The sequence below is a fragment of the Acinonyx jubatus genome, chromosome B2, assembly GCF_027475565.1.
Source record: "Acinonyx jubatus isolate Ajub_Pintada_27869175 chromosome B2, VMU_Ajub_asm_v1.0, whole genome shotgun sequence".
Classification (NCBI taxonomy): Eukaryota; Metazoa; Chordata; class Mammalia; order Carnivora; family Felidae; genus Acinonyx; species Acinonyx jubatus.
The window spans coordinates 84243827-84270187 of NC_069385.1; the positions used below are offsets into that span (position 1 = coordinate 84243827).

The 26361-nt window shown below is 36.3% G+C and overlaps 1 protein-coding gene across 4 annotated transcripts in view; it reads left to right on the top strand.

Moving 5' to 3' along the window:
• Positions 1–26361, top strand: part of SLC17A5 (solute carrier family 17 member 5) — a 48934-nt gene that overhangs the window by 2386 nt on the left and 20187 nt on the right. For 2 of the 4 annotated variants that reach the window (XM_053222567.1, XM_027057401.2), the window contains exons 2-9: positions 4813–5009; positions 6737–6970; positions 10166–10253; positions 12632–12718; positions 13501–13619; positions 17777–17935; positions 22650–22782; positions 24409–24556. In XM_053222567.1, coding sequence (XP_053078542.1) covers positions 4813–5009; positions 6737–6970; positions 10166–10253; positions 12632–12718; positions 13501–13619; positions 17777–17935; positions 22650–22782; positions 24409–24556 — 1165 coding nt within the window. Of the gene's footprint in view, positions 1–3875; positions 4290–4812; positions 5010–6736; positions 6971–10165; positions 10254–12631; positions 12719–13500; positions 13620–17776; positions 17936–22649; positions 22783–24408; positions 24557–26361 lie in introns of those variants that run through there. The other 2 variants (XM_015078210.3, XM_053222568.1) reach the window with 2 other exon arrangements.

Genomic DNA, 26361 nt, shown 5'->3' on the forward strand with positions numbered 1-26361 from the left:
TACAGGGTTACTGTGAGGATTAAATGAGCTAATAGGAAGTGCCTCGAAGAGTTTGGCACATAGTAAATGTTACTATTACTATTATTATCATTATCATTATCATTATCATTATTATCAGTGAAGACCATTTGGATTTTGCATTCCTCAGAGAATCTCGGCACAGTAAAATGACGTCCCCATTCTTCATGGTCGCACTCTATTGGAACTTGTGATTCCTAACTTGTAACAGTTCATTCTATGCTTTGTTTTCATTAATGGGGAGAGTGGTGTTTCCTTTCGTTTTTTGCCTCTACTGTTCTGTTGCAGGGCTTACATTCAGGGCTCAATTACACAAGCACTGAGTTTCACAAATATACTTTGTGTATTAAATGTAAGGTATGGCGTGCTGGTAGAGAGCAACCATGTTATAGAACAAAGGCAAATGGCCTTGGGTCATTGGGTCATTTGGGTCATGTTGTGTAACTGAATCCATTTTAGTGGAATTTGGTGTTTTCACATGAATGAGTATTAATTTGGGAGCTAAGAATACATAAAGATTTATCAGGAATTAATTACCCATAAGGCAGAGTAAGACTAGTTGAATATTACCCTTTTTAAAGGCAAAACATATTGTATTTGTGTTCAAGATTTTTTTTTTTTTATGTTTATTTTTGAAACAGAGAGAGTGTGAGCAAGGGAGGGACAGAGAGAGAGGAGGACAGAAGATCTGAAGCGGGGCTCCGTACTGACAGCAGCGAGCCCAATGTAGGGCTCGAACTCACAAATTACAAGATCATGATGTGAACTAAGTCAGACACTCAGCCGACAGAGCCACCCAGTCACCTTCAAGATTTTTATTTTTTTTAATCTCTATGCCAAACATGGGCTTGAACTCACAACCCCAAGATCAAGAGCTAGTCAGGCACCCTAATAGGAAATTTTTTTGTAATGCAGTTCTTGGGCCAAGGGTGCTCTCTGTGTCCAGTGTCCCCCTTCCTTTAGGGAAAATCATCATCTGCATGGGTCAGTGCTCCCAACCATGAATTTTCCACCTGAGTCTCTCCCTCACTACTCAGTACTTCCTTGCTTCTTCCCACTGCCAAACCCTTCCACAATGAATAAATGCCTGGCATTCTAAGATTTTCACCAGCCTTCTCTCCACCCACACATCCTTGCTTCTACAGAAACCTGGCCTTCTGGGCATATCACTTTCACTCCTCACTGCTGCCTCAAGGAGTTATTATTTTCTCTTGCCGTGTGCTAATTGATGAGATTGACTCTTCTTTATTCCACATGCATGATGCTTCCAGGCAATTACCCTTCACTCTCAATGCCTGGTGACTTCCTACTCATTGATGAAGACTAGTATAAATGTCCTTTCTCCAAGAGGCTTTCCCCGACCCCCCCATCCACACATACACACACACAAGCAATTTAATGTGACTCCTTTGCCTCTTGTTACACACATATATGGTGGCACTCTATCTTACTGGTATAACTTTATCCAGGGTGAACAGGAAAGGAACTCACTTCTACTGAGTGTTTACCATAACTTCCCTAGAGTATTTCATTTAATCCACACACAACCCAGTGAGGTGCATTGTGGTTGCCTCATTCTAAGAGCCAAGAAACCTGAGAATGAAAACTATTAAGTAACTTCCCCAAAAACACAGACGATGAGATTCAGGACTGAGATTCATTCTCAGGTCTGCTTTTCTCTAAATTAGACTGTGTTCTTTCAAGTACACCCACTCCACATTCCTAAGTTTAAACCATATTTTAGAAGCTGGTGTTTGTTTTGATGGGTGCTCTGTTCGTTATGCAAGCATGATTTTGCTTTGAACCAGATTTCAAGGTGGCAGATGCCTGATGGATGTTCTCTCTCTTCATGATGCAAGCGTTCTTTTGTTGGACCAATTTCAAACATTATCCAAATTCACAGGCACATCTTGTCTAATCATCATACTTTCTTGAAATAAAATTTTTCTGACTGATTTGTAAGCAATAACCATTTTTATAAAGTAGCAACCATGTATTTTTAGTATCTCTTAAAACCTCATAGTCATATACTTTGTGACATCTGTGTTTTTTTATTTTCTGATTATTGACCGTGCCCCCAGAAAGTTAAAATTGTCTGATCCATAACTTCTTTGTCATATTTTCAAGTAATACCACCAACTTATAGCCTTACATCTTCTTCATAGGATAAGGTATATCAAAATCCAGGGGCACCTGGGTGGCTCAGTCTGTTAAGCATCTGACTTCAGCTCAGGTCATGATCTTGTGGTTCATGACTTCGAGCCCTGTGTTGGGCTCTGTGCTAACAGCTCAGAGCCTAGAGCCTGCTTCAGATTCTGGGTCTTCCTCTCTCTGCCCCTCCCCCACTTGCACTCTGTCTCTCTGTCTCTCTCTCTCAAAAATAAAAACAAAACATTAAAATTTTTTACAAAAAGGGTATGTCATAGTCCAAATAAAGCATCACATGGGGAGAAACTGATTACAATAAAATATGGTAACTGCAAATAGGATAGAAAGGAGTAATAACATTACAAGTCAGAATAGCATAAAATAAAGTTGTCTGGACTAATTAGTAAGCTGAATTACTAGTAACTTACCCCCTTCCTTTCACTTACTGCCACATCTAATATGTAGGCAAGGGCAGTCAGTTCTGCTTTTAAATTTATCTTAAATCTGCCCATTTCTCTCCATTGCCTCTGCTTTATCCTAGTTAAAGCCACCTTCATCTCGGGGCGCCTGGGTGGCTCAGTCGGTTAAGCGGCCGACTTCGGCTCAGGTCATGATCTCACAGTCTGTGAGTTCGAGCCCCGCGTCAGGCTCTGTGCTGACAGCTCAGAGCCTGGAGCCTGTTTCAGATTCTGTGTCTCCCTCTCTCTGACCCTCCCCCGTTCATGCTCTGTCTCTCTCTGTCTCAAAAATAAATAAACTTAAAAAAAAAAAAAAGCCACCTTCATCTCTTTCCTGAAAAACTCTAATAGTCCCTTAAGTGATTTTTCTGAGTCTACATCTTCTACCATGATTCACACTTTTCTCCCTTTGCAATTTACACACAGCAACCAGAGAAGCTCTTGAAACCACAATTACCTGTTGTCACTACTCTGCTGAAGTAGGTAATGAACTTTGTAAATAATACTTTGGCAAAGCAGACAGTACATATATCTGGAGTTTTCTTACTCCAAATTACACCGAGTAACACATTTTGGTTGTCCAAATTTGGCAAGATTATGAGGCCCCATCCAGATTTCTTTGTATTACTGGCACAGAGCAATGATAAAACATGCCTTGCACTATCCAAAGCCTCCCTAACTAGATAGCAGCCCATTGGTTGGAGCAGAGAGCAAACGTTTCTAGATTCAGGTAACACAGACAGCATGAATGGAGCTTTAGAAATACAGTTCTCACAGATCTAGGTCTAACAATGGCAGTGGTGCCATAATTCTAATAGCTGTACTCCTCCAAAAGGAGTCAATTGAAAAGTTCTGTCATAAGTGATGTAATGCCTACACAGAAGAAACACTGATAGCAGTTGTTAAGTGTCTGAAGGCTTATAGGAAAGTGAGTTTGATCATAGTATTTAAGAACATCCCTAAGTATAGTCATGCCATATTCATTAATGCTTCAGTCTGAATCAGTCAGTCTGAATCAGTACCAAGACCTTTGTACTCTGAAAAACATATTTTTGTTTGAGGGTAGGTAAATGAAAACACCAGGATTCCTGAGTAGGGGAAAAATGTGTATGTAGTATTAATATGTAACTACCCAAATAAAGCATACTTATATTCATATATAGGTATTGAACCAAGTAAAACAGATGCTCATGTCTTTCAACAGCTATTTCTCTCTCAGTGCTTACCAAACTTAAAGGTGTAAGACCCTGGATTAGCCACTCTCTCTGTCACTAAGGGATCAATCAACCTTAACTTCCTAAATTCCTGTCCCCTCTCCAATTCTGCAACTCAGTAAAAGAAGCAAAAGACAGAATAATGTGCATACGCCTGTAATTATAGTAAAAAATAGATCAAAACTCCTCCTCTCACATGATCTTTCTTTCATTGGTTCCTCCAGCCATTCCGCCTTCATTTTTTTTTTTTATCCTTGTGGTACCTTCACTTACTTCCTTTTTTAATGTGGGCCCTTTAAGCATGAGCAACTGAGCAACTGTCACAGATGCTGCAACTGTCATAGATTCTGCAAGTTTGCTTCTGGATTCTTAAACACATTTAGTTTAGGAGGACCTTAAGTGTTAATCATGGCTTCTGATTCAAACCCAGCCTCTGAGGATACTTTTCAAGGTAAGAAATTTATCAAGAGGAGTTTCAGGCCCTAGCCTTGGCAGGAAATTTTTGTGCTGTGCTACAATTACAGTGAGATGGCCACTAATCCATAGTCAGCAGTATGTGTGCTATGCTGTGGTGAATACTCTAGTACTTATCGGCCATGAGTTAGATAGTTTTTCAGAAATAGTGATGCCATTAAACCCCTTATCTGTTTTTCTCATATCTTTGTTAACTGACAGTTCTGAGGCTGTAATGGAGATCTTTCTGAGCAGAGTTGGTAAAGCTATTGCCTTCGTGTTTTAAAAAACTGTCTTATAGTTCAGGCTCTCATGTGTTACATGTTTATCAAAACTACAGCTACTGAGAACAAATTCTCTTTGATAAATGTTTTCAGATATGCTCAACCTGAGATTATTCTCAGAAAAATATTCATTATTTATGAATTTGTGTACTTCTAAAAAGTAACCTTTTTAGTAATTTAGACAATATCATCTAAGTTATTCTTCTAGTGAAAGTTGTCCCCCAATATTTATTTCAGCTCCAGTGTGCGGCTCTGCTCGTTATAACTTAGCAGTGTTGGCGTTTTTTGGTTTCTTCGTTCTCTATGCATTACGGGTGAATCTGAGCGTGGCATTAGTGGATATGATAGATTCAAATACGACTTTAGCAGATAATAAAACTTCCAAGGAGTGTGCAGAGCATTCTGCTCCCATAAAAGTTCTTCATAATCAAACGGTAAGTGCTACTTTATAAACAGTCTTATTCCTAAAATATGACCAAGTTAAAATACTGAAAAGTCTTTCTGCATCCTATAGAAACCATCAACACTTGATTCATGTAAGCTGAGTCTTTTTCCTTTGTGTTTTTCCAAGCACTAGTTGAACAGTAACATAACTACAGCTACTGCTACTTGGTGTAATACACCTTGATCTGTTTGAAAAGTAGTTTTTCAGTTTCCTCTGTAAACATACCAATCATCCTTGAAGATAATTTGGAAAAACCCATTTAGCATACCAGAAAATTTGATTGTTTTAGATGTTGCTGAATAATTTTTATGGGATTTTTGTTCAATAGCTGTTTTGCTTAAAAGGTTATGGTTGCAGGAAAGCTTGGGTCATCTGCAGTATGAAAAATAAGAACAGGTCAGTCTTTTAGGACATTCTTTTTCTAAAACTTACGTTATGCTTAACCTAAACTGCTTAAGTCACTTTGCCTGCTTCATGTTATAGTAGAATTGATAAGTGTGTGCTCATCATTTGTTCAGAATTGAGTTTTATATACTTTAAACACTTTATTTTGCTTATCAGACAGAGAGAAAAGGAGAAAAGGCTGGTGTCCTTTTTTATGAGCATATTTTCATCCATTCCCAGGGTTCACGAAGAAGCCAGATCACACTTGGGTTAGTCTCCTCTGCCATTTATAAACAAGAGCATTCAAGTACAGGAAGTTTTTGCCTAAACAAGCATACATACAAAATAGTGACTTACCAAATAAATTTTTATTTGACCTTAATAATGTTGCTGAATTCATATTTGGGTTCACATCACCCACTTTTCCTACTTCAACCTATGACTTATAACTGCTGGACAGTTCATGAAGTCCAATAATTCCACAGATAAGCTACAAATTAATACTGCAAATAAGGATAATTAGAGGGGTGCTTTGTATCTTTCCCTTTGGCAAGTGCTTTCGTTGACCTAGCTAAATTGTATTCATCTGCCTTATATCAGCAGTAAAAACAAATCCTGCAATTGTTCTTGACACATTGGCTCAGTGATACAACTACATGCATTAAAGATGTCAGATATTCTGATTAGTCACTAAATCTTCATCATTACCTTACTGTGTGCTGCTACTAATTAAAAGACATTTCCTACTCACATGAAGTTTATGGCTTGGTTTAAATTCTTGTTCTTTCGTCTTGTTCTTTGTGCTTGTTCAAGTGTTTGTTCTGAATCGGGGAGATATTAATGATCTATATTTATGCATACTAATAACCAACATTAAGTGAACACTTCGTGTGTGTCAGGCCTTTTTCATTTAACTTCCCAGATCACAAATCCAGTAAGTAAAAGAGCGAGGCTTGAACCCAGGCCTGGCTCCAAAGCCTAGCTCAGCCCATACAGTATTCGGTTTAGTAGAATTTCTGGATTGAACCTGTACCTTTTTTTTTGGTCCTTCTTGGTCATGGTCATTACAAAGCCTCTACAACTCATCCTAGAGTCTAGTTTCATAAAATAGCGAGCCTTCTTGCAGTTTACGGCTTTCAATTATTTTTATTCTCTTCTAGAAGTGGCATGTCTGTGTTGTGGTGACTCACGTACCTAGTAGAAAGTTTGCAAGTTCTTCACTCGAAAACAGCGATTCAAAATTACATTTATGTGTACTTAGATGCCAATTAGACAAAAGAGCTGTTTAGTCAAGGTCTTAAAAGCTTGTTTTTATCCTCCTGCTCTTTATAGGGTAAAAGGTACCAGTGGGATGCAGAAACACAAGGATGGATTCTCGGTTCTTTTTTTTATGGCTACATCATCACCCAGATTCCTGGAGGATATATTGCCAGCAAAGTGGGCGGGAAACTGCTGCTAGGATTTGGGATCCTTGGCACAGCCATCTTCACCCTGTTCACTCCTGTTGCTGCAGATTTTGGAGTTGGAGCCCTCATTGTACTCAGGGCCCTAGAAGGACTAGGAGAGGTAATCTTTTTCTCTGTTTTGTTTTTCCTCTTAGCCCGTATCACTTTCTTACCTCCTTAAAATTATCATTCTTTGGTATGAATATAATCCAACAGTTGACATCAGAAGATAGGACTTATTTTTTAATTAGAAGGATGATTAATGGGGTGCCTGGGTGGCTCAGTTGGTTGAGTGTCCAACCCTTTATTTCGGCTCAGGTCATGATCCCAGGGTTGTGGGATCCAGCTCTGCTTCAGGTTCCACGCTGAGCATGGAGCCTGCTTGAGATTCCCTCTCTCTCTCTCTCTCTCTCTCTCTCTCTCTCTGCCCCTCTCCCCTGCACATACCCTCTCTCTCTCTCAAATTGAAAAAAAAGAGAAGTGAATAACTAGAAAATAATTCGAGTGATTTCATATCAGTGAGGTCAGTGGGTTCTCAAGTGGGAACATGATGAAACTGGAAGCTTTGCTAAAAACTCAGAGAAAACATTTCCCAGGGAACACTTCACAGGTCTTCTGACTCTTACTTCAGGAGATAAGAAAATAAGTGACTAGAGGAACATCTGACTTCAGCTAAGGTCATGATCTTGCAGTTTGTGGGTTCAAGCCCCGCATCCGGCTCTGTGCTGACAGCTCAGAACCTGGAGCCTGCTTCGGATTGTGTCTCCCTTTCTCTCTGCCCCTGCCCCATTCATGCTTGCTCACTCGCTCTCTCTCTCTCAAAAATAAATAATAAAACATTTAAAAATGAAAAAGAAAAGACAAGAAATGACTATTAAAATGGTTAAGATAGACCATCTTTACCTCTTGAATTTTTGCTGGTTTATCTCTCCTTTATCATTAATTGATTGCCCAGATCTAAAACACATTTTACACAATGGTTTGTCAAATTGCCTTGTTTTACTTTTAAATGTGTTGTTATTCATAGAGCTTCCTCTTTGTTCTTTTTTCTGGTTCTGAACTTAGAGACAAATAATTTATCATTTTTTATAACTATCTTTGGTTTTATGATTTTTCTGGCCTTTCTGCTGCTTTGAGAATTGTTATCAGTTTTTATCTGTTTTTTCCTCTACTCCTAAGATTTTTATCACTTGAAAATTTTAATTCCTTATCTTTCATTTCCTTTCCACTTCTCTTTTGCATTTCATCATATATACCTCTATCTTTAAATAATGATCTCTTTTTGTTTCTAACTTTGCGCTTCTACCTATGAAATGGAAGCATATATTTATTTTGCTCTTAACATTTCTTTAACCCAAACAAAATAGTGTCCTCTAGGTTTGGTATATAGAATGAAAGTTAAGGGGTGCCTGGGTGGCTCAGTCAGTTAAGTGTCCGACTTCAGCTCAGGTCATGATCTCACAGCTCGTGGGTTCTAGCCCCGTGTCAGGCTCTGTGCTAACATCTCGGAAGCAGCCTGGAGCCTGATTCGGATTCTGTGTCTCCCTCTCTCTCTGCCCCTCCACCACTCATGCTCTGTCTCTCTCAAAAATAAATAAACATTAAAAAAAAAATTTTTTTTTTAAAAGAATGAAAGTTAGTAGTAGCAATGTACATGCTGTGTTGGAAAAACACTGACTAGAGTCATAAGATCAGAGTTTGGATAACAACTCCACTGTATCTAATGGTGAAACCGTAGGTAAGCCCTAATCTCTAGACCTCAGTTCCATCATTTTTAAAATTGGGACTAAACTACGTGCCCCATCCTCAGTCACAGCTCAGATGTGATAATGATTGCTAGAGTGCTTTAGAGATTGCCAAATACTGTTTAAATTTAAGCTTTGATCACTTAATAAGCAATCTTATTTTGTCCTTATCAAATAGAGATGTACTAAATAAACTGTTTTGACTACAAAATAAGAATTACTCCCCTATTACCAGGTTCCTCTTCTCCTTACCTAAGTAAAATATACTTCGTTGCAGCATAATTTCTCTGATCCAGATATTGAATAGCCTTGCTGAATGTATTCCCATATGTTAGCTTCTTGTCTGTTTATGCCACTAATTTAGCATTATAGTATATTGGTTATATTAATACTACTCTCTCAAGTAACCATGTTACATCTAAACAGAAGTTGTGTTTGTTCTTTTGTATTTCTCTGTTCCTCCAGTATATATCATATGTACATTGCCTAATCCATAAACTTAAGTCAGCATCTTTCCTCCCTAGCATGATTCACCATAAATATACCTACATTGTCCCTAGGGTTTTATAATGAAGTTTTCTACAACATAATCTCTGTAGATGTTTCCCAACACCTTAATCTTTATTCTGTAATGACTCATCCTGTGGTTGCTCTATGATACAAATTCTTATCAACTTGCAATGCTGCTTAAATCATTTGTGCCTTCTGTTGGTATTTCTTGCTCCCTTTTTTGTTTTTGAAGGAATCAGTAGAAAGTACAAAGTGTTAAAGCATTTATTCTTATCTCCACTAATAATAGCACTAGCTATTGGCTTTACAACAATCGTGCAAGATAGGAAGTATTGTATTTGTTTTACAGATAAAGAAATGGAAGTTCCAGGAAGTTAACTAATCTTTGTGAAGCTGCACAGTTAGTGGCCAAAGAGAGCTATGAATCCACTTCTTTGAATATACCAAAATCTATTCCCTCCCATTCTCCTCCAGCATCTCCTCCTCTCCCAAGTCTCTGTGACTCTCCTGCCTGCCCAGTTCCAGCCCCTTTATATCAGTAATTGGCATTTACTAGGCTAGTTATCACTGAGGGTGGGGAGGAAGACTATAAATGCTCTAATTCAATTCATCGGGGTTTTTTGTAGGACAATTTTTCTTGTTGATTAAGGTCAATTTGAATTTTCTTCCAGTACGCCAAAGCATTAGCTCAGCATTTTTTAAAGTTATATATTGGTAGTAATATTCCCATTTCATTCAGGCCATTAATAAAGTAAATGAATAAAATTGGCCTTGAGAGGGATTCCTTTATGTCATCATTCAGTACCTTCTTTTAGATTTATTGTAACCCTTACCCTGGAGTCCTCAAGCCAATTGACAGAATCAATCTTTGTTGAGACTTCGAAAGTATTTCACTAGAAGGTATTTTCACTCAAGACTGTAGAGGCATCTCACTTCATGGAACCTGATTCTAGTTTGATTCTTATCCAGAAATTTCTCTTACAACAAAATACTCAACTGAATTTAAAACATTCACAAATCTACCTTGTATTTCAGCAGAAATATCTTTTTCCTCTCCTCAGGGTGTTACATTTCCAGCTATGCATGCCATGTGGTCTTCTTGGGCTCCCCCTCTTGAACGAAGCAAGCTTCTTAGCATTTCATATGCGGGTAAGGCAACTATTCTTATATAAATTTTGCTACATGTGTATATCAGCCTTGGATTAAAAAAAAAAAAAAACACCTGCACACCAGAATGATGTTAGATGCCTCCTTTACATGAAAATTAAGTTTTAGAGATATAATTTTATTATTAATTTTTTTCTTTGGCTTAACATATAGCAATGCAGCTTACTTAACTAATATCATTTTCTCCATCTGCCATCATTTATTTCAAAACATGTTGCTCATTCAGATGTGAATGCCACGGGTTTTGTTTTTTTTTTTTTTCTTTTTTAAGGTCCAATAGCTGGAAAGCTGAACACTTTTGTCCTTAAAGTGTGATTTCAATTTTTTTTTTTTGTAAATGTTTGTTTATTTTTGAGAGAGAAAAAAAGCACAAGCAGGGGAGGGACAGAGAGGGAGACAGAGAATCTCAAGCAGGCTCCACACTGCCAGCACAGAGCCTGATGTGGGGCTCAAACTCACAAACCGTGAGATCATGACCTGAGCTGAAGTCAAGAGTCATACGCTTAATCAACTGAGCCACCCAGGTGCCCCTTCTGATTTCTCATTTGATTGTCTAATGAGCATATCATGATTCTCAGTCTCTCTCTTCATACATCTTTTTTCTCTGCATTTATTTGCCAACATTTTTATCTATGGGTGAGATAGCATAAGCTTTATATATGAATTATAATTTTACCAGATCATACACTGAATGAAAACTTTTGGACTGACTGCTTTTAAATACATTGGCTGAGAAAGACCTCTCTGTGGTGACTTTTAAGCTAAAATCTGAAGGATAAGAATGAATCAGTCATGCAAAGAGCAGAAGGAGGAGCATTCCAGCCAACCAGAACAGCATGTACAAGGACGCTCAGGCAGGACATAACATAAGAGTTCAAAGAAATGAAAAACCACTGTGGGTGGCTAGCACTTAATGAATAAAGGGCATAATGGCATAAGATGAGGTTGGAGAAATATACATGGGCCAGATTATATCAAACCTTACAGGCCACAGGAAGAAAAGTAGATTTGGGATTTTTTTCCTCCAAAATACAATGGGGAGACATCAGAGGTTTTGAATCAAGAGAGAGACATGATCCGATTTACATTTTAAGAAAATGATTCTGACAGCAATGTAGAGATTGATGTGAGAAATCTGATGATAGTTCATGAGCAGGTACTACCTGTGGTTCCTCTTTACCTATTGAGTAAAGTCTAAGCCTGAACTGTGGGTCAAGATTCTTTACAGTCTTCACCACTTCATTTCCACTAGCCTGGTCCCTGACACACAGTGTCTGAAGTAAAGTAGATATTCAGTAACTATCCAACCTATTTTTCCAGCCTTTACCTTCTATTCCTTTCCTTTACCCGAGTGAAGTTCCGAAACTCACTCTCTGCTTCCCTACATCCATTCCTTTACTCCTCCTATTACATCTGCCTCCATATCATCTTTCTTACCTTGTTTCTACAAGACAAAAATCTCACCCGTCTTTCAAAGTCTATTGCTGCTTCATATATCTTTTCCTGACCTCTATAAGTCAGAGGTAATCTGTCCCATGTTTGAACTTCCACATTGCCCTGTGACACTTAACACTTTCTAAGATGTGATAATTATTTGTTTATTTTTGTCTCCTACATAAGACTAAAACTTGAGACCAGAAACAATATCTGATTATTTTAGCTGCCACTGTACCTATTAAGATATCTTCTATTTGATGATGAAAATTAATTTCAAGGCACCTGAGTGGTTTAGTTGGTTAAGTGTCCAACTCTTGATTTCGTCTCAGGTCATGATCCCAGGGTCATGGGATCAAGCCTTGCGTTGGGCTCTGCTCTGAGCATGGAGCCTGCTTAAGATTCTCTCTCTCTCTCTCTCTCTGTCTCTCCCTCTCTCCCTCTCTCACTCTGCCGCTCTCTCCCACTCATGCTCTCCCTTTCTCAAAAAACAAAAAAACAAAAAAAAAAGAATTTCATTATTTATTTATCTGAAACAATTGTTTGTAATATATTTTGGGCAAATTACATTACTAAAAGCTTCATTCTTATATCATCAAGTATACTGCAGTACATTATGTTTATCAGCCTTAGAGACCATATTTGAACCTTCCCCCAAACACCTGGATTTCTAACACATTTACTAGTAATGTGTCATTTACTAGCTCATGTTATGATAGGTCCTATATTGATGATACATTCTAATTCATCAACAGCTACGTAGTTGTAACTAATGTAATTACATATTAATGTGTACATTTTATAAACTGTGGATTTTCTAGTAAATGATTCCTTGAGAGAATCTGTTAGCCATCTCCTTTAAGCAATAAATCTGTCCCCTCCTTGTTCATTTCTCTTTAAAGTTTACAAAATCTTTGTTGTTCTAGGAGCACAGCTTGGGACAGTAATTTCTCTTCCTCTTTCTGGAATAATTTGCTTCTATATGAATTGGACTTATGTCTTCTACCTTTTTGGTAAGCTTATTCAAAAATTTAACTTAAATCATAATGTAACAAATGCAAAATGTAATAGAAGTCTAATAATTGTTTAAAAATGTATATTCCAAATCACTGAGGTTACCAACTCCTAAAAGTACAAAGTTCTAAAATACTGACAATCTGTTTTTTAACTTTATATGGTTAAAATGATCTAGTTATGACATGTTAATTTTGGAATATTTCTCAGTAGAAACTGCTGTTGAATTCAAGACTTTAATGCCATATGAAATATCAAAAATTACTGTGTTGGTTATTATAAAAATTTATATTTTGAAAAGTTGTTTTTTTTTTTTCTCAAGCAAAGTAGAATGCCCTCACTTGGTAGTTTTAATCTTTTTTTCTTTTTATTCAGTCCCAGGGCTTTTCATTTCTCAATCTCACTAGCAGGTTGATTCATGTTTTTAATAAATGAGATTGCCATGTAGACATTTCATGCAGAAAATACATCTGCAATCTAAACAAAAAACAAATCAAGCAAAACCAGATACCTGTGGAAATAATAGGTTGTGGACATTTATTTTTTAAAATATTTGGTAAACTCTGAGAGGCAGACTCATGTGGTTAAAATTGTTCTGTTCCCAAATTATAGGAGATGATACAGATAGCAAATATCCCATTAAGATATGAGTGGAACTTGAAATCAGCATTAAGCTGAAACCAATTTTACACTAAGTTTATGATTCCATAATTTTTTCAAGACATGTTAAAATTGCTGTTGGTGCATTCTAATTTTGTTTAATTTATTTTTCTATTCTAAGGTATAGTTGGCATCATTTGGTTTATTTTATGGATCTTGTTAGTTAGTGATAAGCCTGAAACTCACAAGGCAATCTCCCGCCATGAAAAAGAATATATTCTTTCATCATTAAAAAATCAGGTATGGACTTTGGCACATTTTTAAAACAATTTCAGAACTTTTTTCTTCTCCAGAATTGAGGTACCAATTTTTTTAATAGATATTTCTATTGTGCATGCTCTGGGCAAAGTAGAGAGCAGGCAAATGAAATAAATATATGAAGTAATGGTTTGTTTTGTCTGAAAAATTACAATTCTTTCAAGATTAAATATGTGAAAAGTTACTTTTACAAGTCACTTTAAATTTTATTTTTTTAAAGTAATCTCTATACCCAATGTGGGCTCGAACCCACAACACCAAGATCAAGAGTCCCATGCTCTACCACTGAGCCAGCCAGGTGCCCCTATAAGTTGCTTTAAACCTTCTAAAGTAATGATTATCAGTAAGTCTTAAGTTTGTCTTCTTAATTAAGAGAAAATAAAATGTGTTATTTATGAAAAATCTTATAGCCACATTCTAAATGTTGTTAGGAAACTAGTGTTTTTATCTACATTTTATTTATTTGTTTATTTTTCTCTTTTCTTTTTTCCCCTCCCCACCCCCTTTCTGTATTTTAAATGAGTGTGATTTAATAAGGAAGACAGCACATTTATTATAATATATAATATGATTTAGACCTACCTGGTTGATTCTCTGGAGTAGACCCTTAGAAAAAAAATTATATGTTATTAATATATAATATCAATAATGCACAATAGCATGTCAGAAATAAAAGTCTGTCATAATTTAATACAATAAATCTTCAAGTCATGAAAACAAAATATTTGTCTTTTGGGGGGAATAAAAGAAGAACATGAAAAGTCAGGAAAAATTAAACAGTTTTTTTCTTTAGCACTATTAATGACTTCATAGTTATTTTATTGGTTTTAAGAACATAAAATATTTTATATAAAACTTTCCTTGCCCATTAATTTATTATTGATATTTTCAATTTTTATATATAGTACAAATAGGCAGCAATTAAACACTCATTTACCTTTCTTTTTAAGTTTTGTTTTTTTTTTTTAACATTTATTTATTTATTTTTGAGACAGAGAGAGACAGAGCATGAATGGGGGAGGGTCAGAAAGAGGGGGAGACACAGAATCCGAAACAGGCTCCAGGCTCTGAGCTGTCAGCACAGAGCCCGATGCGGGGCTCGAACTCAGGGACCGCGAGATCATGACCTGAGCTGAAGCCAGACGCCCAACCGACTGAGCCACCCAGGCGCCCCTCTTTTTAAGGTTTTAAATTTTGCTACAAATGTTTCTATAAGCTGTTGAACTTTCAGAAATATGGCATATCTTGGTCTTAAGATTGGCAAAAACTCAGAAGAAATCATAATATAATAAAGTTACTTTGAGTCTTCTGCGATGTTAATCAGATGAATCACCCACTTTTTCCCCTAAGGAACAGATAAAAGTAATTTAATGCATTGTGAACAGATCTTGCCATATAAAACTTGCTATGTTTTGTCATATTTTCTTAGCATTGACGGTCAACAGCTTACTTATTTCAGTACTTCATTTTTATTATTTTTTTATGGATTCATGAAAATTTTCGTTTATTTAGATTTTTTTAAAAGCTTTCTTTCTCGAGCCACCTGAGTGGCTCAGTCAGTTAAGCATCCGACTCTTGATCTCAGCTCAGGTCTTAATCTCAGAGTCGTGAATTCAAGCTGTGTTGGGCTCCGTGCTGCATGTGATGCCTACTTAAACAAACAAACAGGGGTGCCTGGGTGGCTCAGTCAGTTAAGTGTCTGACTTTGGCTTAGGACATGATCTCACAGTTCGTGTGTTCGAGCCCCGCGTCTGGCTCTGTGCTGACAGCTCAGAGCCTGGAGCCTGTTTCAGATTCTGAGTCTCCCTCTCCCTCTCTCTGCCCCTCCCCTATTCATGCTCTGTCTCTGTCTCAAAAATAAAAAAATAAAATAAAATAAACAGTAAAAAAAAATGTTTAAGAACCAAAAACAAAAAAGCTTGCTTTCTTTTTCTACCTTGATATGTGTCTAAATCTTTCCATATCTAAATTTAAGGTTAATTTGTTTTTCCATATGCTTCAGAAAATGGAATATTCAGAAGCAAGGGGAGTCAGGAGAATTATGTTCCACAGAATCCCAAACTGCATTCTTAAACCAGATGATGTTGTGGTTGAAAACATCATAAAATAAGGGCTCCTGGCTGGCTCAGTTGGTGGGGCATGTGACTCTTAATCTCAGGGTTGTGAGTTTGCCCACAATGGGCAGAGAGTTTACTAAAAAAAAAAAAAAAAAAAAAAAGAAAAGAAAGAAAGAAAAGGAAAAGAAATGCCATAAAATAATGATGTGTTATATGAAGCTCCACCTTTAAATCTTGGATCTAAGAAAGGTTCTTTGTCAGATACTGAGGACTTAAAAATTAACATGAGAAAGAAAATGAACAAGACATGGTTCCTATGGTACCTGTGATCTCCAGAGGGAGACAGACATTGATGAACATAACTTCAATATAATATATGCTGCTGTGTAAAAAGAAATGCTCCCTTGGGGTGCCTAGATGGCTCAGTCAGTTGAGCATCTGACTTCGGCTCAGGTCATGATCTCATGGCTTGTGGGTTCAAGCCCCGCATCAGGCTCTGTACTGACAGCTCGGAGCCTGGAGCCTGCTTTGGATTCTGTGTCTCCGTCTCTCTCTGCCCCTCCCTCTCTCTCTCTCTCTCTCTCTCTCTCTCTCTCTCTCTCAAAAATAAATAAACATTTTTTAAAATTTTTAGCAACAAAAAAATAAATGTTCCATCTCCTTTTCCCCCAAATACCCTACACCTTTGATACAAAGTGGATAGCATAAGAGTGTAGCTACCAAATCAGATAAAAAGAAAAAGCCACAAGAAGGTTAATACTAGCTCTTCCTCTTTTTGAAATAACAGTGAACTCTGGAGGCAAGGTTCATAGGCAGGAACATAGATTGCTTTATTAGCTTTTGAGAAACCACAGAGCCTCAGTGTACAGGAAATGTAATAATCTGATGCTCCAGGTTAGTGGATTCCAGGCTTCTTAATCACGCATCAATAAAAAGATGGGAGCTAACACTCTGAATAAAGGTATATTTGTTCATGGTTACATACATGTACTACTGTACTTATATGTATCATAAAACATATACAAAAATGGATTTTTTAAAGAGTAAATAAAATGAAATAAATAGTATGTACATAAATTTGTAATTTTAACAGGAAAACCTTTTTATCACATAAAAATTAGTAATGTTGTTTAATGGGAGCAGTGTTGAGTATGTTATATTTGATGACCCTACTATTATTTTGCTTGGTGAGGTAGCTGACAAAGAACTCATATGAGGAAAAGTGTCAGATTCACTATTTTCTTAGTGTTCCTTTGTGCCTATGTTATTAGGATTCTCTTCTATGACTTGCTCTGTAAGAATCTTTTTGAAGACACTGTCAATTTTGTAGATTTGTTTTATTTAAAACTGACTAACAAAATCCATAAACCCACTTAAAAAGGTAGGTAAAAACTGTAATATGTTGTGGTACACTGAGAGCAAACCAGAAAGTGAGGATCCCATTAACCCCTTTGAATTGGGGAGACCATACAATATGTGACTGATACACTCCAAGGCCAACCTATGTATTAAATATTAATAGAGTTTCTTGTTTTAGAATAAAAGTGAGTATAGATAGAAGTTCTAATATGTTTTTCCACACAACAGTTAATCATCTTGTATCCCTAAGGTGCTTACACCCTACTTTGAAGACCATTTCTCCAGAAGCTACGTAAACAAACTTTCTGTTGCACAGTTCTTATAAATCATTATCATTGAGTAAAGATTCGATAGTGAAATATAAATTATAAGAGGACTTCCAATCTCATTCCTTTGCCCTTATGTCAGCCTCTGAATTTGATTATGAAACTATATTTTCTAGATGGAGAAATTAATACTGCAAGTGAATTCTGACGTTCATAAGGGATGTTTAGGGTTGACATTATAGTTATAAGATTACATTTCTATTTTTCTTTAATCTGAATCATGGATTCTTTATTGCTGTTTAATATTTTGAAAGAGTTGGTTTAAAACTCTGGAATTTACTAGTCAAGGCTGGTAATGTGTTCTGGATGGAATTTTGGCTGCTAAGGTACAGATGTAAACATAAACATAGCATACATGAATTGTGCCTGTCATTTTGTTTTGTTTTGTTTTTTTCAGCTCTCTTCACAGAAGTCAGTGCCATGGGTACCCATGCTAAAATCACTACCTCTTTGGGCTATTGTAGTTGCACATTTTTCTTACAACTGGACATTTTATACTTTATTGACGTTATTGCCTACTTATATGAAGGAGATCCTAAGGTTCAATGTTCAAGAGGTAAGAAAAAAGAATCATCTCCTTCTTGTATAAAGTGTACATTTTTAAACTACAGACAGAATTTGTTTTTATCTATATAAAATTGTTGTTTTGTATCTTCCATTTTACTCTCATATCCTGAACTGCTCTTCTTGCTTCACAACTGTTCCTTCTTTTTTCAGTGTGTGTTAATTCTTGATTCAAGGTACCTTTGGGCTGGTATCTCCCTTAACCATAAAGGTCTTATTAGTCCCTAGTAACATGCCAGGATATCAGACAACAAATTCAAGTGTACCCGTATTCACTTCTCAAAGGGACGGCGGTAGAACTCGCTGGCAGCTGAGAGGGGACTTGGGAGACCTGAGGTCGCTCTGCAGCATTATTTAGGCACTGGCAGAGCTATAGTTGCAAAGCTGTATAAGAAGAGCCTTCCTGAAACTGCCGGTCCTTTGGAACCCATCAGATTGAGGCAGTTTCTATCAGAATCTCTGTGTTGATGGGTTTTGTCTTTAAAGAGCTTGAAGAAAAGCCTGAACAGAAAGAGTCAGTTTATAAGGAAAATTGGTGGTGTTTTTGCCTTCAAAGTAAAAGATCAAAGACATAAATGTGAGAGCTAAAACAATAAACTCTTAGAAAGTGTACATCCTTGTGCCCTTGGCACACCAAAAGCATAAGTCACCGAAGAAAAAAATACATAAATTCTATTTCATCAAAATTAAAAACTTTTGTGACACAAAAGACACCATCAAGAATGAAAATCCACACACACAAAATGAATGAAAATCCACTAAATGGGAGAAAATATTTGCAAATCATATTTCTGATAAGGATCTAGAATATATAAGGAATATAAAGAATATATTCCTTATATATTCTGGAATTCATACAACTCCATAATAAAAAGACAACCCAATCTTTTAAATGGGCAAAGCATTTGAATAGACATTTCTCCAAAGAAGACATACAAATGACCAATAAGTCCATGTAAAAACGCTCCACATCGTTAATCATTAGGAAAATGCAAATCAAAACTATAATGGGATACTACTTCATACTATTGGAATTAAAAAAAAAAAAAAAAAAAACAGAAAATAACAAGTGCTGGTGAGAGGGTAGAGGAAATGGAACCCTTATACATTGCTGATGGGAATGTAAAGTAGTGTAGCCACTGTGGAAAAGTTTGGCAGTTCCTCAAAAACTTAAACATAATATATAAGACCCAGAACTCCCCTGGATATAGACCCAAGAGAACTGAAAATGTATATTCACACAAAAACACATGCCTGAATATTCATAACATCGTTATTCATGGTAACCAAAAAGTGGAAACAGCCCAAATGTCCATCAGCTAATGAATGAATAAACAAAATATGGTGTATTCTACAATGGAACAACTCAGCCACAAAATGAAAGATGGCCCTGGAAGTAAAAAAGCAGCCCGGATGATGAATGTGAAGGCAGCAGGACTGACTGCACAATTGCATTGGCTACAGAGACAGATACACAGCTTTAAACATCGTTAAAGTGAATCTCCAGTCACCTGTCTTCCAAAGCATACTGGGAACACTGGCCATGGACCGAACCTTAAACTGCATCCAAGCAGCTAAGCTGGGAAGAACTCTGGCTACTGTTGAAAATCAAGATCATCTATACTCAAATATATCCGCAAATTGCATTGACAGAAGTTAACCTGAAACGAAGCTTTGGCAATAGCATGGGGTGAGTTTCTCATGAGCAATCTTGTTTTCCTAAGCATTCTGTCAGTAGAGCCTGACTATAATCTACTGTATGACAAATTGCATGGAAATTTAAAGATCATTCCACAGATGCTTCTGTTTGAAATTTTCCTGAGAGAACTATGGAAAGAATGAAATATCAATTAGTGTTGTGCATTTAATTGCCTTCATCCATTTTTCATTGATTTTTTTAAGTTCTATGAGAGACTTTAAAACCAGAATCATTTATCTTGCATTTTTATACCAAAAGGTATTTTCTTTCCAAATTCAAAGAATTGTGAACAAATTTTCAAAATAATTCTCTAATTGTATAGAAGCCTTTTTTTTTAATGAATTTCTTTTTTAGGCCACCTGAGTGGCTCAGTTGGTTGAGCGTCCGACTCTTGATTTTGGCTCAGGTCAGGATCTCAGGGTCAGGGGATCAAGCCCCACATCAGGCTCTTGCTGAGCATGGAGCCTGCTTGAGATTCTTTCTCTCCCTCTGCCCCTTTCCCCTGCTCATGCTCTCTCTCTCTAAAATTAACAAATAACAATAAAAAAATAAAAATAAGAAAATTTAAAGCTCTTGATCCTTTGTTATAAGCTTGCTTTTTCATAGAAGTTTAGCTTCATTAGTTATCCTTACTTTTCTTTTTTCTTAGTTTTTCCCAGTTCTAGTATTCCTGTTCCCTTTCTCTTCTTTTTTCTTCCCTTTTTTCTTTTCTTTTTCCTGTCCCTGTTTCTTTTTCTTTGTTTTTTTTTTTTTTTAGTTTATTCTGGGAGAAAGAGAGAGAGAGCACACGCATGCACAGGCAGAGGAGGGGCAGAGAGAGGGAGAGAGAGAATCCCAAGTAGGCTCCACACTCCCAAGCATAGCCCAATGTAGGGCTCTATCCCACAAGCCTGAGATTATGCATGACCTGAGCTGATATCAAGAGTTGGACACTTAACCAACTGAGTCACCCAGGTGGCCCTAGTATCCCTATTTCGTACAGTTCAGTGAGAGTTGGGGCAATATCTATTATCCTATTCTGGATATTAATATTTTAGAATCAATTTTTTAAATAAATGAGTATTAAAGCTTAACAACTGTGAAAGATACCCATGGATATACAAATGTTGAAGATTTATAATAATTTGTAGAAGGTGGTAGTTTTAGGTTGTTGGGAAAGTTTTTAACATTTGAACTTTAAGTGGAAAAATTAAGTAACTCTGATGAATTATCAGTCTCATCCCACCAGGGAACAAGACCAAGATCAGAAAATCCACTTCTCCATTTGCTATAGTTTATTCCTAAGTAGGATTCTGCCACAAATAATGATAGAAGCGATCCCGCTATGCAAAAAATCTAAATAGAATAAAATTTAAAGAGGAAATTACTTAGCTTAATACCAGAAAGAAACAAAAATCTTAGCTACAGAAGTAGAATTGGAAATATACAACATTTGAATACAGATGACTATAACCTATGATGAAAAAAGTTAAATCTTTTCTAAAGCTTTTTTGTAAATATTTATTTTTGAAAGAGAAAGAGAGAGAGAGAGAGAATCCGAAGCAGGCTCCAGGCTCTGAGCTGTCAGCACAGAGCCTGACGTGGGGCTCAAACCCACAAACTGTGAAATCATGACATGAGCCAAAGTTGGATGCTTAACCAACTGAGCCACCCAGGTGCCCCTAAATCTTTTCTTAAGCATACTTAAATTTAAAATATTAACAGATTTTATTGGTTTGTGCCATTAATGATACTTAAATAGAAGATTTAAATATCACTGATAATATATCTTTCTACCTTTTTTGTGTGTTTGTAAAAGACTAACAAGTGTACCCATCTTTCTCATACTATAAAACCTTTGTTTTTATCAGAATTGTGTCATTTAGTTTTGGCACCTCAGGTGTTTATGCTGGGGAAAAATGACAAGAAGAAAGAATTTTCCTTTCTCCACGTATGTGTTCTTCATTTTACAGAATTTGGGATTTCCTAAAAACTTGACTGCCAAATCATTTCCTACAAAGCAAATAGCATAGCACATTGCCAGGATAAATTCTGTTTCATATCTTCTGGTGCTTTTATTTTGTTTAGGTGGCAACTTAAAGGAAAAGAAGAGGGAAAAATAGAGGTCTATCAACTCACTACCTTTGTCGTCTGCTCAAAGCATGTGGTGGTGCATTGTACACCTGATCTAGACAATGTGCATTTTTGAGCATTTCATTAAGCTAAACATTCAATTCATGTGGTTTTCTGTATCTGCACGTTATTTTATAATATTTCTATACATATAAGTATGTATAATTATATATAATCTATAACAGTCATATAATTTATAAATGTATTTATATTTTCTGTTTTATATAAAGATAAATATCTATATGTAAAATAAATTTACCATTTTAAAATATAAATATAAATTTTAAATAGAAATATAATTTTTAAATATAACTGAATATTTATAGTAAATTTGTATATTATAATTTTATATAACTTAAAATATAAATATTATATAACACATATATAAGTATGTATAAATAAGTGAAAATTGACAAAAACTTTTCAATGGGGAGAATCTATAGGCTAATGTAATAGAAAGATTTGTCCTCTCCTACTGAAACTGCACCCCAAGTCCCAAAATAACATGTAAGATTACTTTGAGCATGGGGCGCCTGGATGGCTCAGTCGTTTAAGTGTTCAACTCTTGATTTTGGCTCGGGTCATATGCTCATGGTTCATGAGTTCCAGCCCCACATCCGGTTCTGTGCTTAAACACAGAGCCTGCTTGGGATTCTCTCTCTATCCCTCTCTCTCTCTGCCTCTCCCCCACCTCAAAATAAATAAATAAACTTTTTAAAAAATTATAAAAAAAACAAGATTACCTCGAGCAGACTGGACTGTATTAGTATCAACACTATATTGTATGAATTTCCTTTGTTTTTGAGTGGTGGTGAATGTGTGTATATGAATATTATTTTGGTTCTTACTCCCCTTCCCCCCACCAATTAATTCTGTATCTTCTTATTCCTTCCAGAATGGGCTTCTATCTGCACTGCCTTATTTTGGCTGTTGGTTATGTATGATCCTATCTGGTCAAGCTGCTGACAATTTAAGGGCAAAATGGAATTTTTCAACTATATGTGTCCGAAGAGTGTTTAGCCTTATAGGTAAGTGAAGTGAATCAATGTTTGTTTTGATTTACAATCATTTACTGTGTTTATAGTGCAAAGCAAAATAAAAATGATATTAGTCATTTATTTTGTTCACATATTAAAACACTATGTTTTAATGCATGTAGTGCATTTCTATACAAGATGGTTGGATCTGGGGCACCTGGGTGACTCAGTCAGATGAGTGTCTGACTCTTGATTTCAGCACAGGTAGTGATCCCAAGATTGTGGGACTGAGCCCCATGTTGGGTTCCATGCTGAGCATGGAGTCTGAGATTCTATCTGTCTTTCTCTGCCCCTTTCCCCTGCTCGCACTCTCTCAAATATAAATAAATAAATGAATGAATGAATGAATGAACGAACGAACGAACAAATAAATGTTGTTTTTGAACTATGTATTTTGCGGGTTAATATTTATAATATCCTATTATCTCCACCCTAGTCTTAACCATTAAAAATGGCTTGCTTTGCTGAATATCATTTCCAGAATTTTGTAAATCATTTTGTTTTCAGCTCCAAGTTTGCAGTGAAAATAATATTTTTAAGTCTCTATCCCTTTTCTAAGTGAATACATTTTAATTTTTAATCCAAAAACATTTACTGGCATCATTATATTAAATGAGGAGCTATAAATCAAAGAACCCAAAGCTACCTTAAATAATCGTGTGTTTCAGACTGCTTTCATCAAGGTAAATTTTAAACTATCTATGATAATTATTTCATTTTTTTTTAAGATCTTGAGTAAGCAGGGACCCTGGAAGTCGCTGAAGGTTATACTTGAGAAATTACATTGTAGCAGGACCCTATTCAGGATAATTCTACAAATACCTTCTGAGCAGCTACTGCTGGAAGGTGCTGTCCTGTTCCATTGCTTGCTTGTCTCAACTCTCAAGAAATTTCTCCACACCTGCAAGTGAAGTAGATTCAACCCAACTTTCTCTTTTTTGCTTCCTGTTCACCTCCTCTGTCCAATATGGTAGCCACTATCCACATATGGCTATTTACATTTAATTGAATTTTAAAAATAAGTTTCTCAGCTGCAGTATATAGAAATACAACATTTCCATCGTCACAGATGGTCATTGGATAGCACTGCTGTAGAACAGAAAGAATGGCAACCCATTCATTAAGTCCCTTCCTGTTACTTATATTGTATGTTTAAATGCCTGTAGTAAAATGTGTATATTACTATCAATTGCTAAAACCTAGATGGAGTGTTTTTCTAACTTTATTTAATAGAGTTTATTTAGTTTATCTTCTTTGGTTATATGAATTTTAAATCTCTTTCTGTATCAACAACTATTGCTTTCTCGAGAACTATATTTTTCAGTTATCCTCTTCTTGCTTTTCCTAGAACTTTAGCTGAGTCTAGGTCACATGTAGATTTAATCATATTCCATAATGATATTTTCTTTTTACTTTTACATTAGTTGCATTATATCTGTGTTTTCCAGTAGTTTTTTTTTTTTTCATGAAAACTATGTAAGTTGTCTCCTAGGCAGCACAGTGTCTCTACAGTAGGTGGCAGTAATATCAAACCTCAGATTTGTACTATATTATTGGTAGCACAAGCAAATGTTAATACTGGAGCTTTCTTTTCTGTTTATAACTTTTTAACTCCAGGAATGATTGGACCTGCAGTATTCCTGGTAGCCGCTGGATTTATAGGTTGTGATTATTCTTTGGCCGTTGCATTCTTAACCATATCAACAACACTGGGAGGCTTTTGCTCTTCTGGATTTAGCATCAACCATCTGGATATTGCACCTTCGTGAGTACTAACATAAAGATCGGCTAAGATAAAGATTGACTTTAAATTCATGTCTTTAATTGTGGTAAAATATATATAGCACAAAATATACCACTTTAACCATTTTTTTTAAATTTTTTTTTTTTAACATTTATTTATTTTTGAGACAGAGAGAGACAGAGCATGAACAGGGGAGGGGCAGAGAGAGAGAGGGAGACACAGAATCTGAAACAGGCTCCAGGCTCTGAGCAGTCAGCACAGAGCCCGACGCGGGGCTCAAACCCACAAACCGTGAGATCATGACCTGAGCCGAAGTCAGACGCTTAACTGATCGAGCTACCCAGGCACCCCATAACCATTTTTAAGTGTACACTTCTGTGGCATTAACATTAAGTACATTTACATTGTTGTGCGACCATCACTAGCATGTGTCTCCAGAACTGTTTCTTCCCATGCTGAAACTGTACCCATTAAACACTAGCTCCCCGTTCCCAACCTCCCCACAGTCCCTGGCAACCTCCATTCTCCTTTCTTTCTCTATAAATTTGACTACTCTAGGAATGACTTTAAATTTTGAAACAAAACTTCAGTTTACGTGATAATTAACACTTGAAATTGTTTTTAAATTTAAGCTTTTAACTGTTATCACCTCTGTACACAAGTTCCCATAAAAACATTACACGTTATAACTTGTGTCTCTCTACCCAGCTAGAATAGGAACTCTGAAGGCAGACGCTGTCTTATTATCCTCAAAGTTTACTGTGGTAATTGGCACATAGTGGCCATTTAGTTGGATGGATGAATGCCTAAGACCAGACCAAATTATTTGTCTAATTATTATCTTACCCATGTGCAAATATATTTGTCTAACTTATCAATCACTTTCACAAACATTACCTCATTTTTATCTTTAAAGCATTCCTATAAGATAGATATTCTTAACTTATTTTATGACTAAGAAGACTCAGATTCAGAGAAGTTAAGTGATTTGTCTTGTACTACCACAGCTAATAAATGATAGAGCCAAAATACAAACCTAAAATTCTTACTCTTTAAGCCCAGAATTATTTTTACAATTCCCTCTCTGGAAATATTCTTTGGGCCACATACTTCTAGGATTCTTTTGTGCCAGTTATCAAGGTAGAGGAGGAGGCTGTGTAAATATTTTAACCCAGAAGATTTGGTACAGTTAATTTTTAATGGATATGAATTTACATTTGGAGAAAAGATAGATGGTCCCCTACCATCTTCCCCCAGCCTAAATTCTTCACACCTAGACTACCACAGAATTTTCTGATTCCTGTTAATTCTCAGTCTCCCATCCCTTCAGTAAGTACCTAAAGTAAGAAGTCCAAGGAGGTTCCACACGATCAGAATATAAGTGTGCCCAGCTCCCTGATAAGTCTTTCTGCCGCTTTGCAGTGCCTTCTACTAAGGCTCATTCTTGGCCCCTGTGGCAGGGCCATTTTCTCCCCATCCCTCTGCATCCTTCCCAGTTCACACCCCAGTTCTTCATTAGGCCTTTCTAGACCATTAATGCTTACTTTTTTCTCCTCTTCTTCTCAGTGCATTCATTTATAATTTTATGCTAGATGCATTTATATTAACTGCCTTACCTTGATTTGTAATTGTTTCTAAATGCAACTCTTCTTTCTTATCTCCCCAATTTGGAGGTAAACTCCCTCAGACTGAGTCATGCTATATATCTATATCACAACTTCTGCACAAGGAGAGGCACACCCAGTCCACACTTGTTGAGTGGTTGACTTACATGACCATACCAAGAAAGTAGGAGCTTCAGTGTTACATATCCACCCAACAGTGGG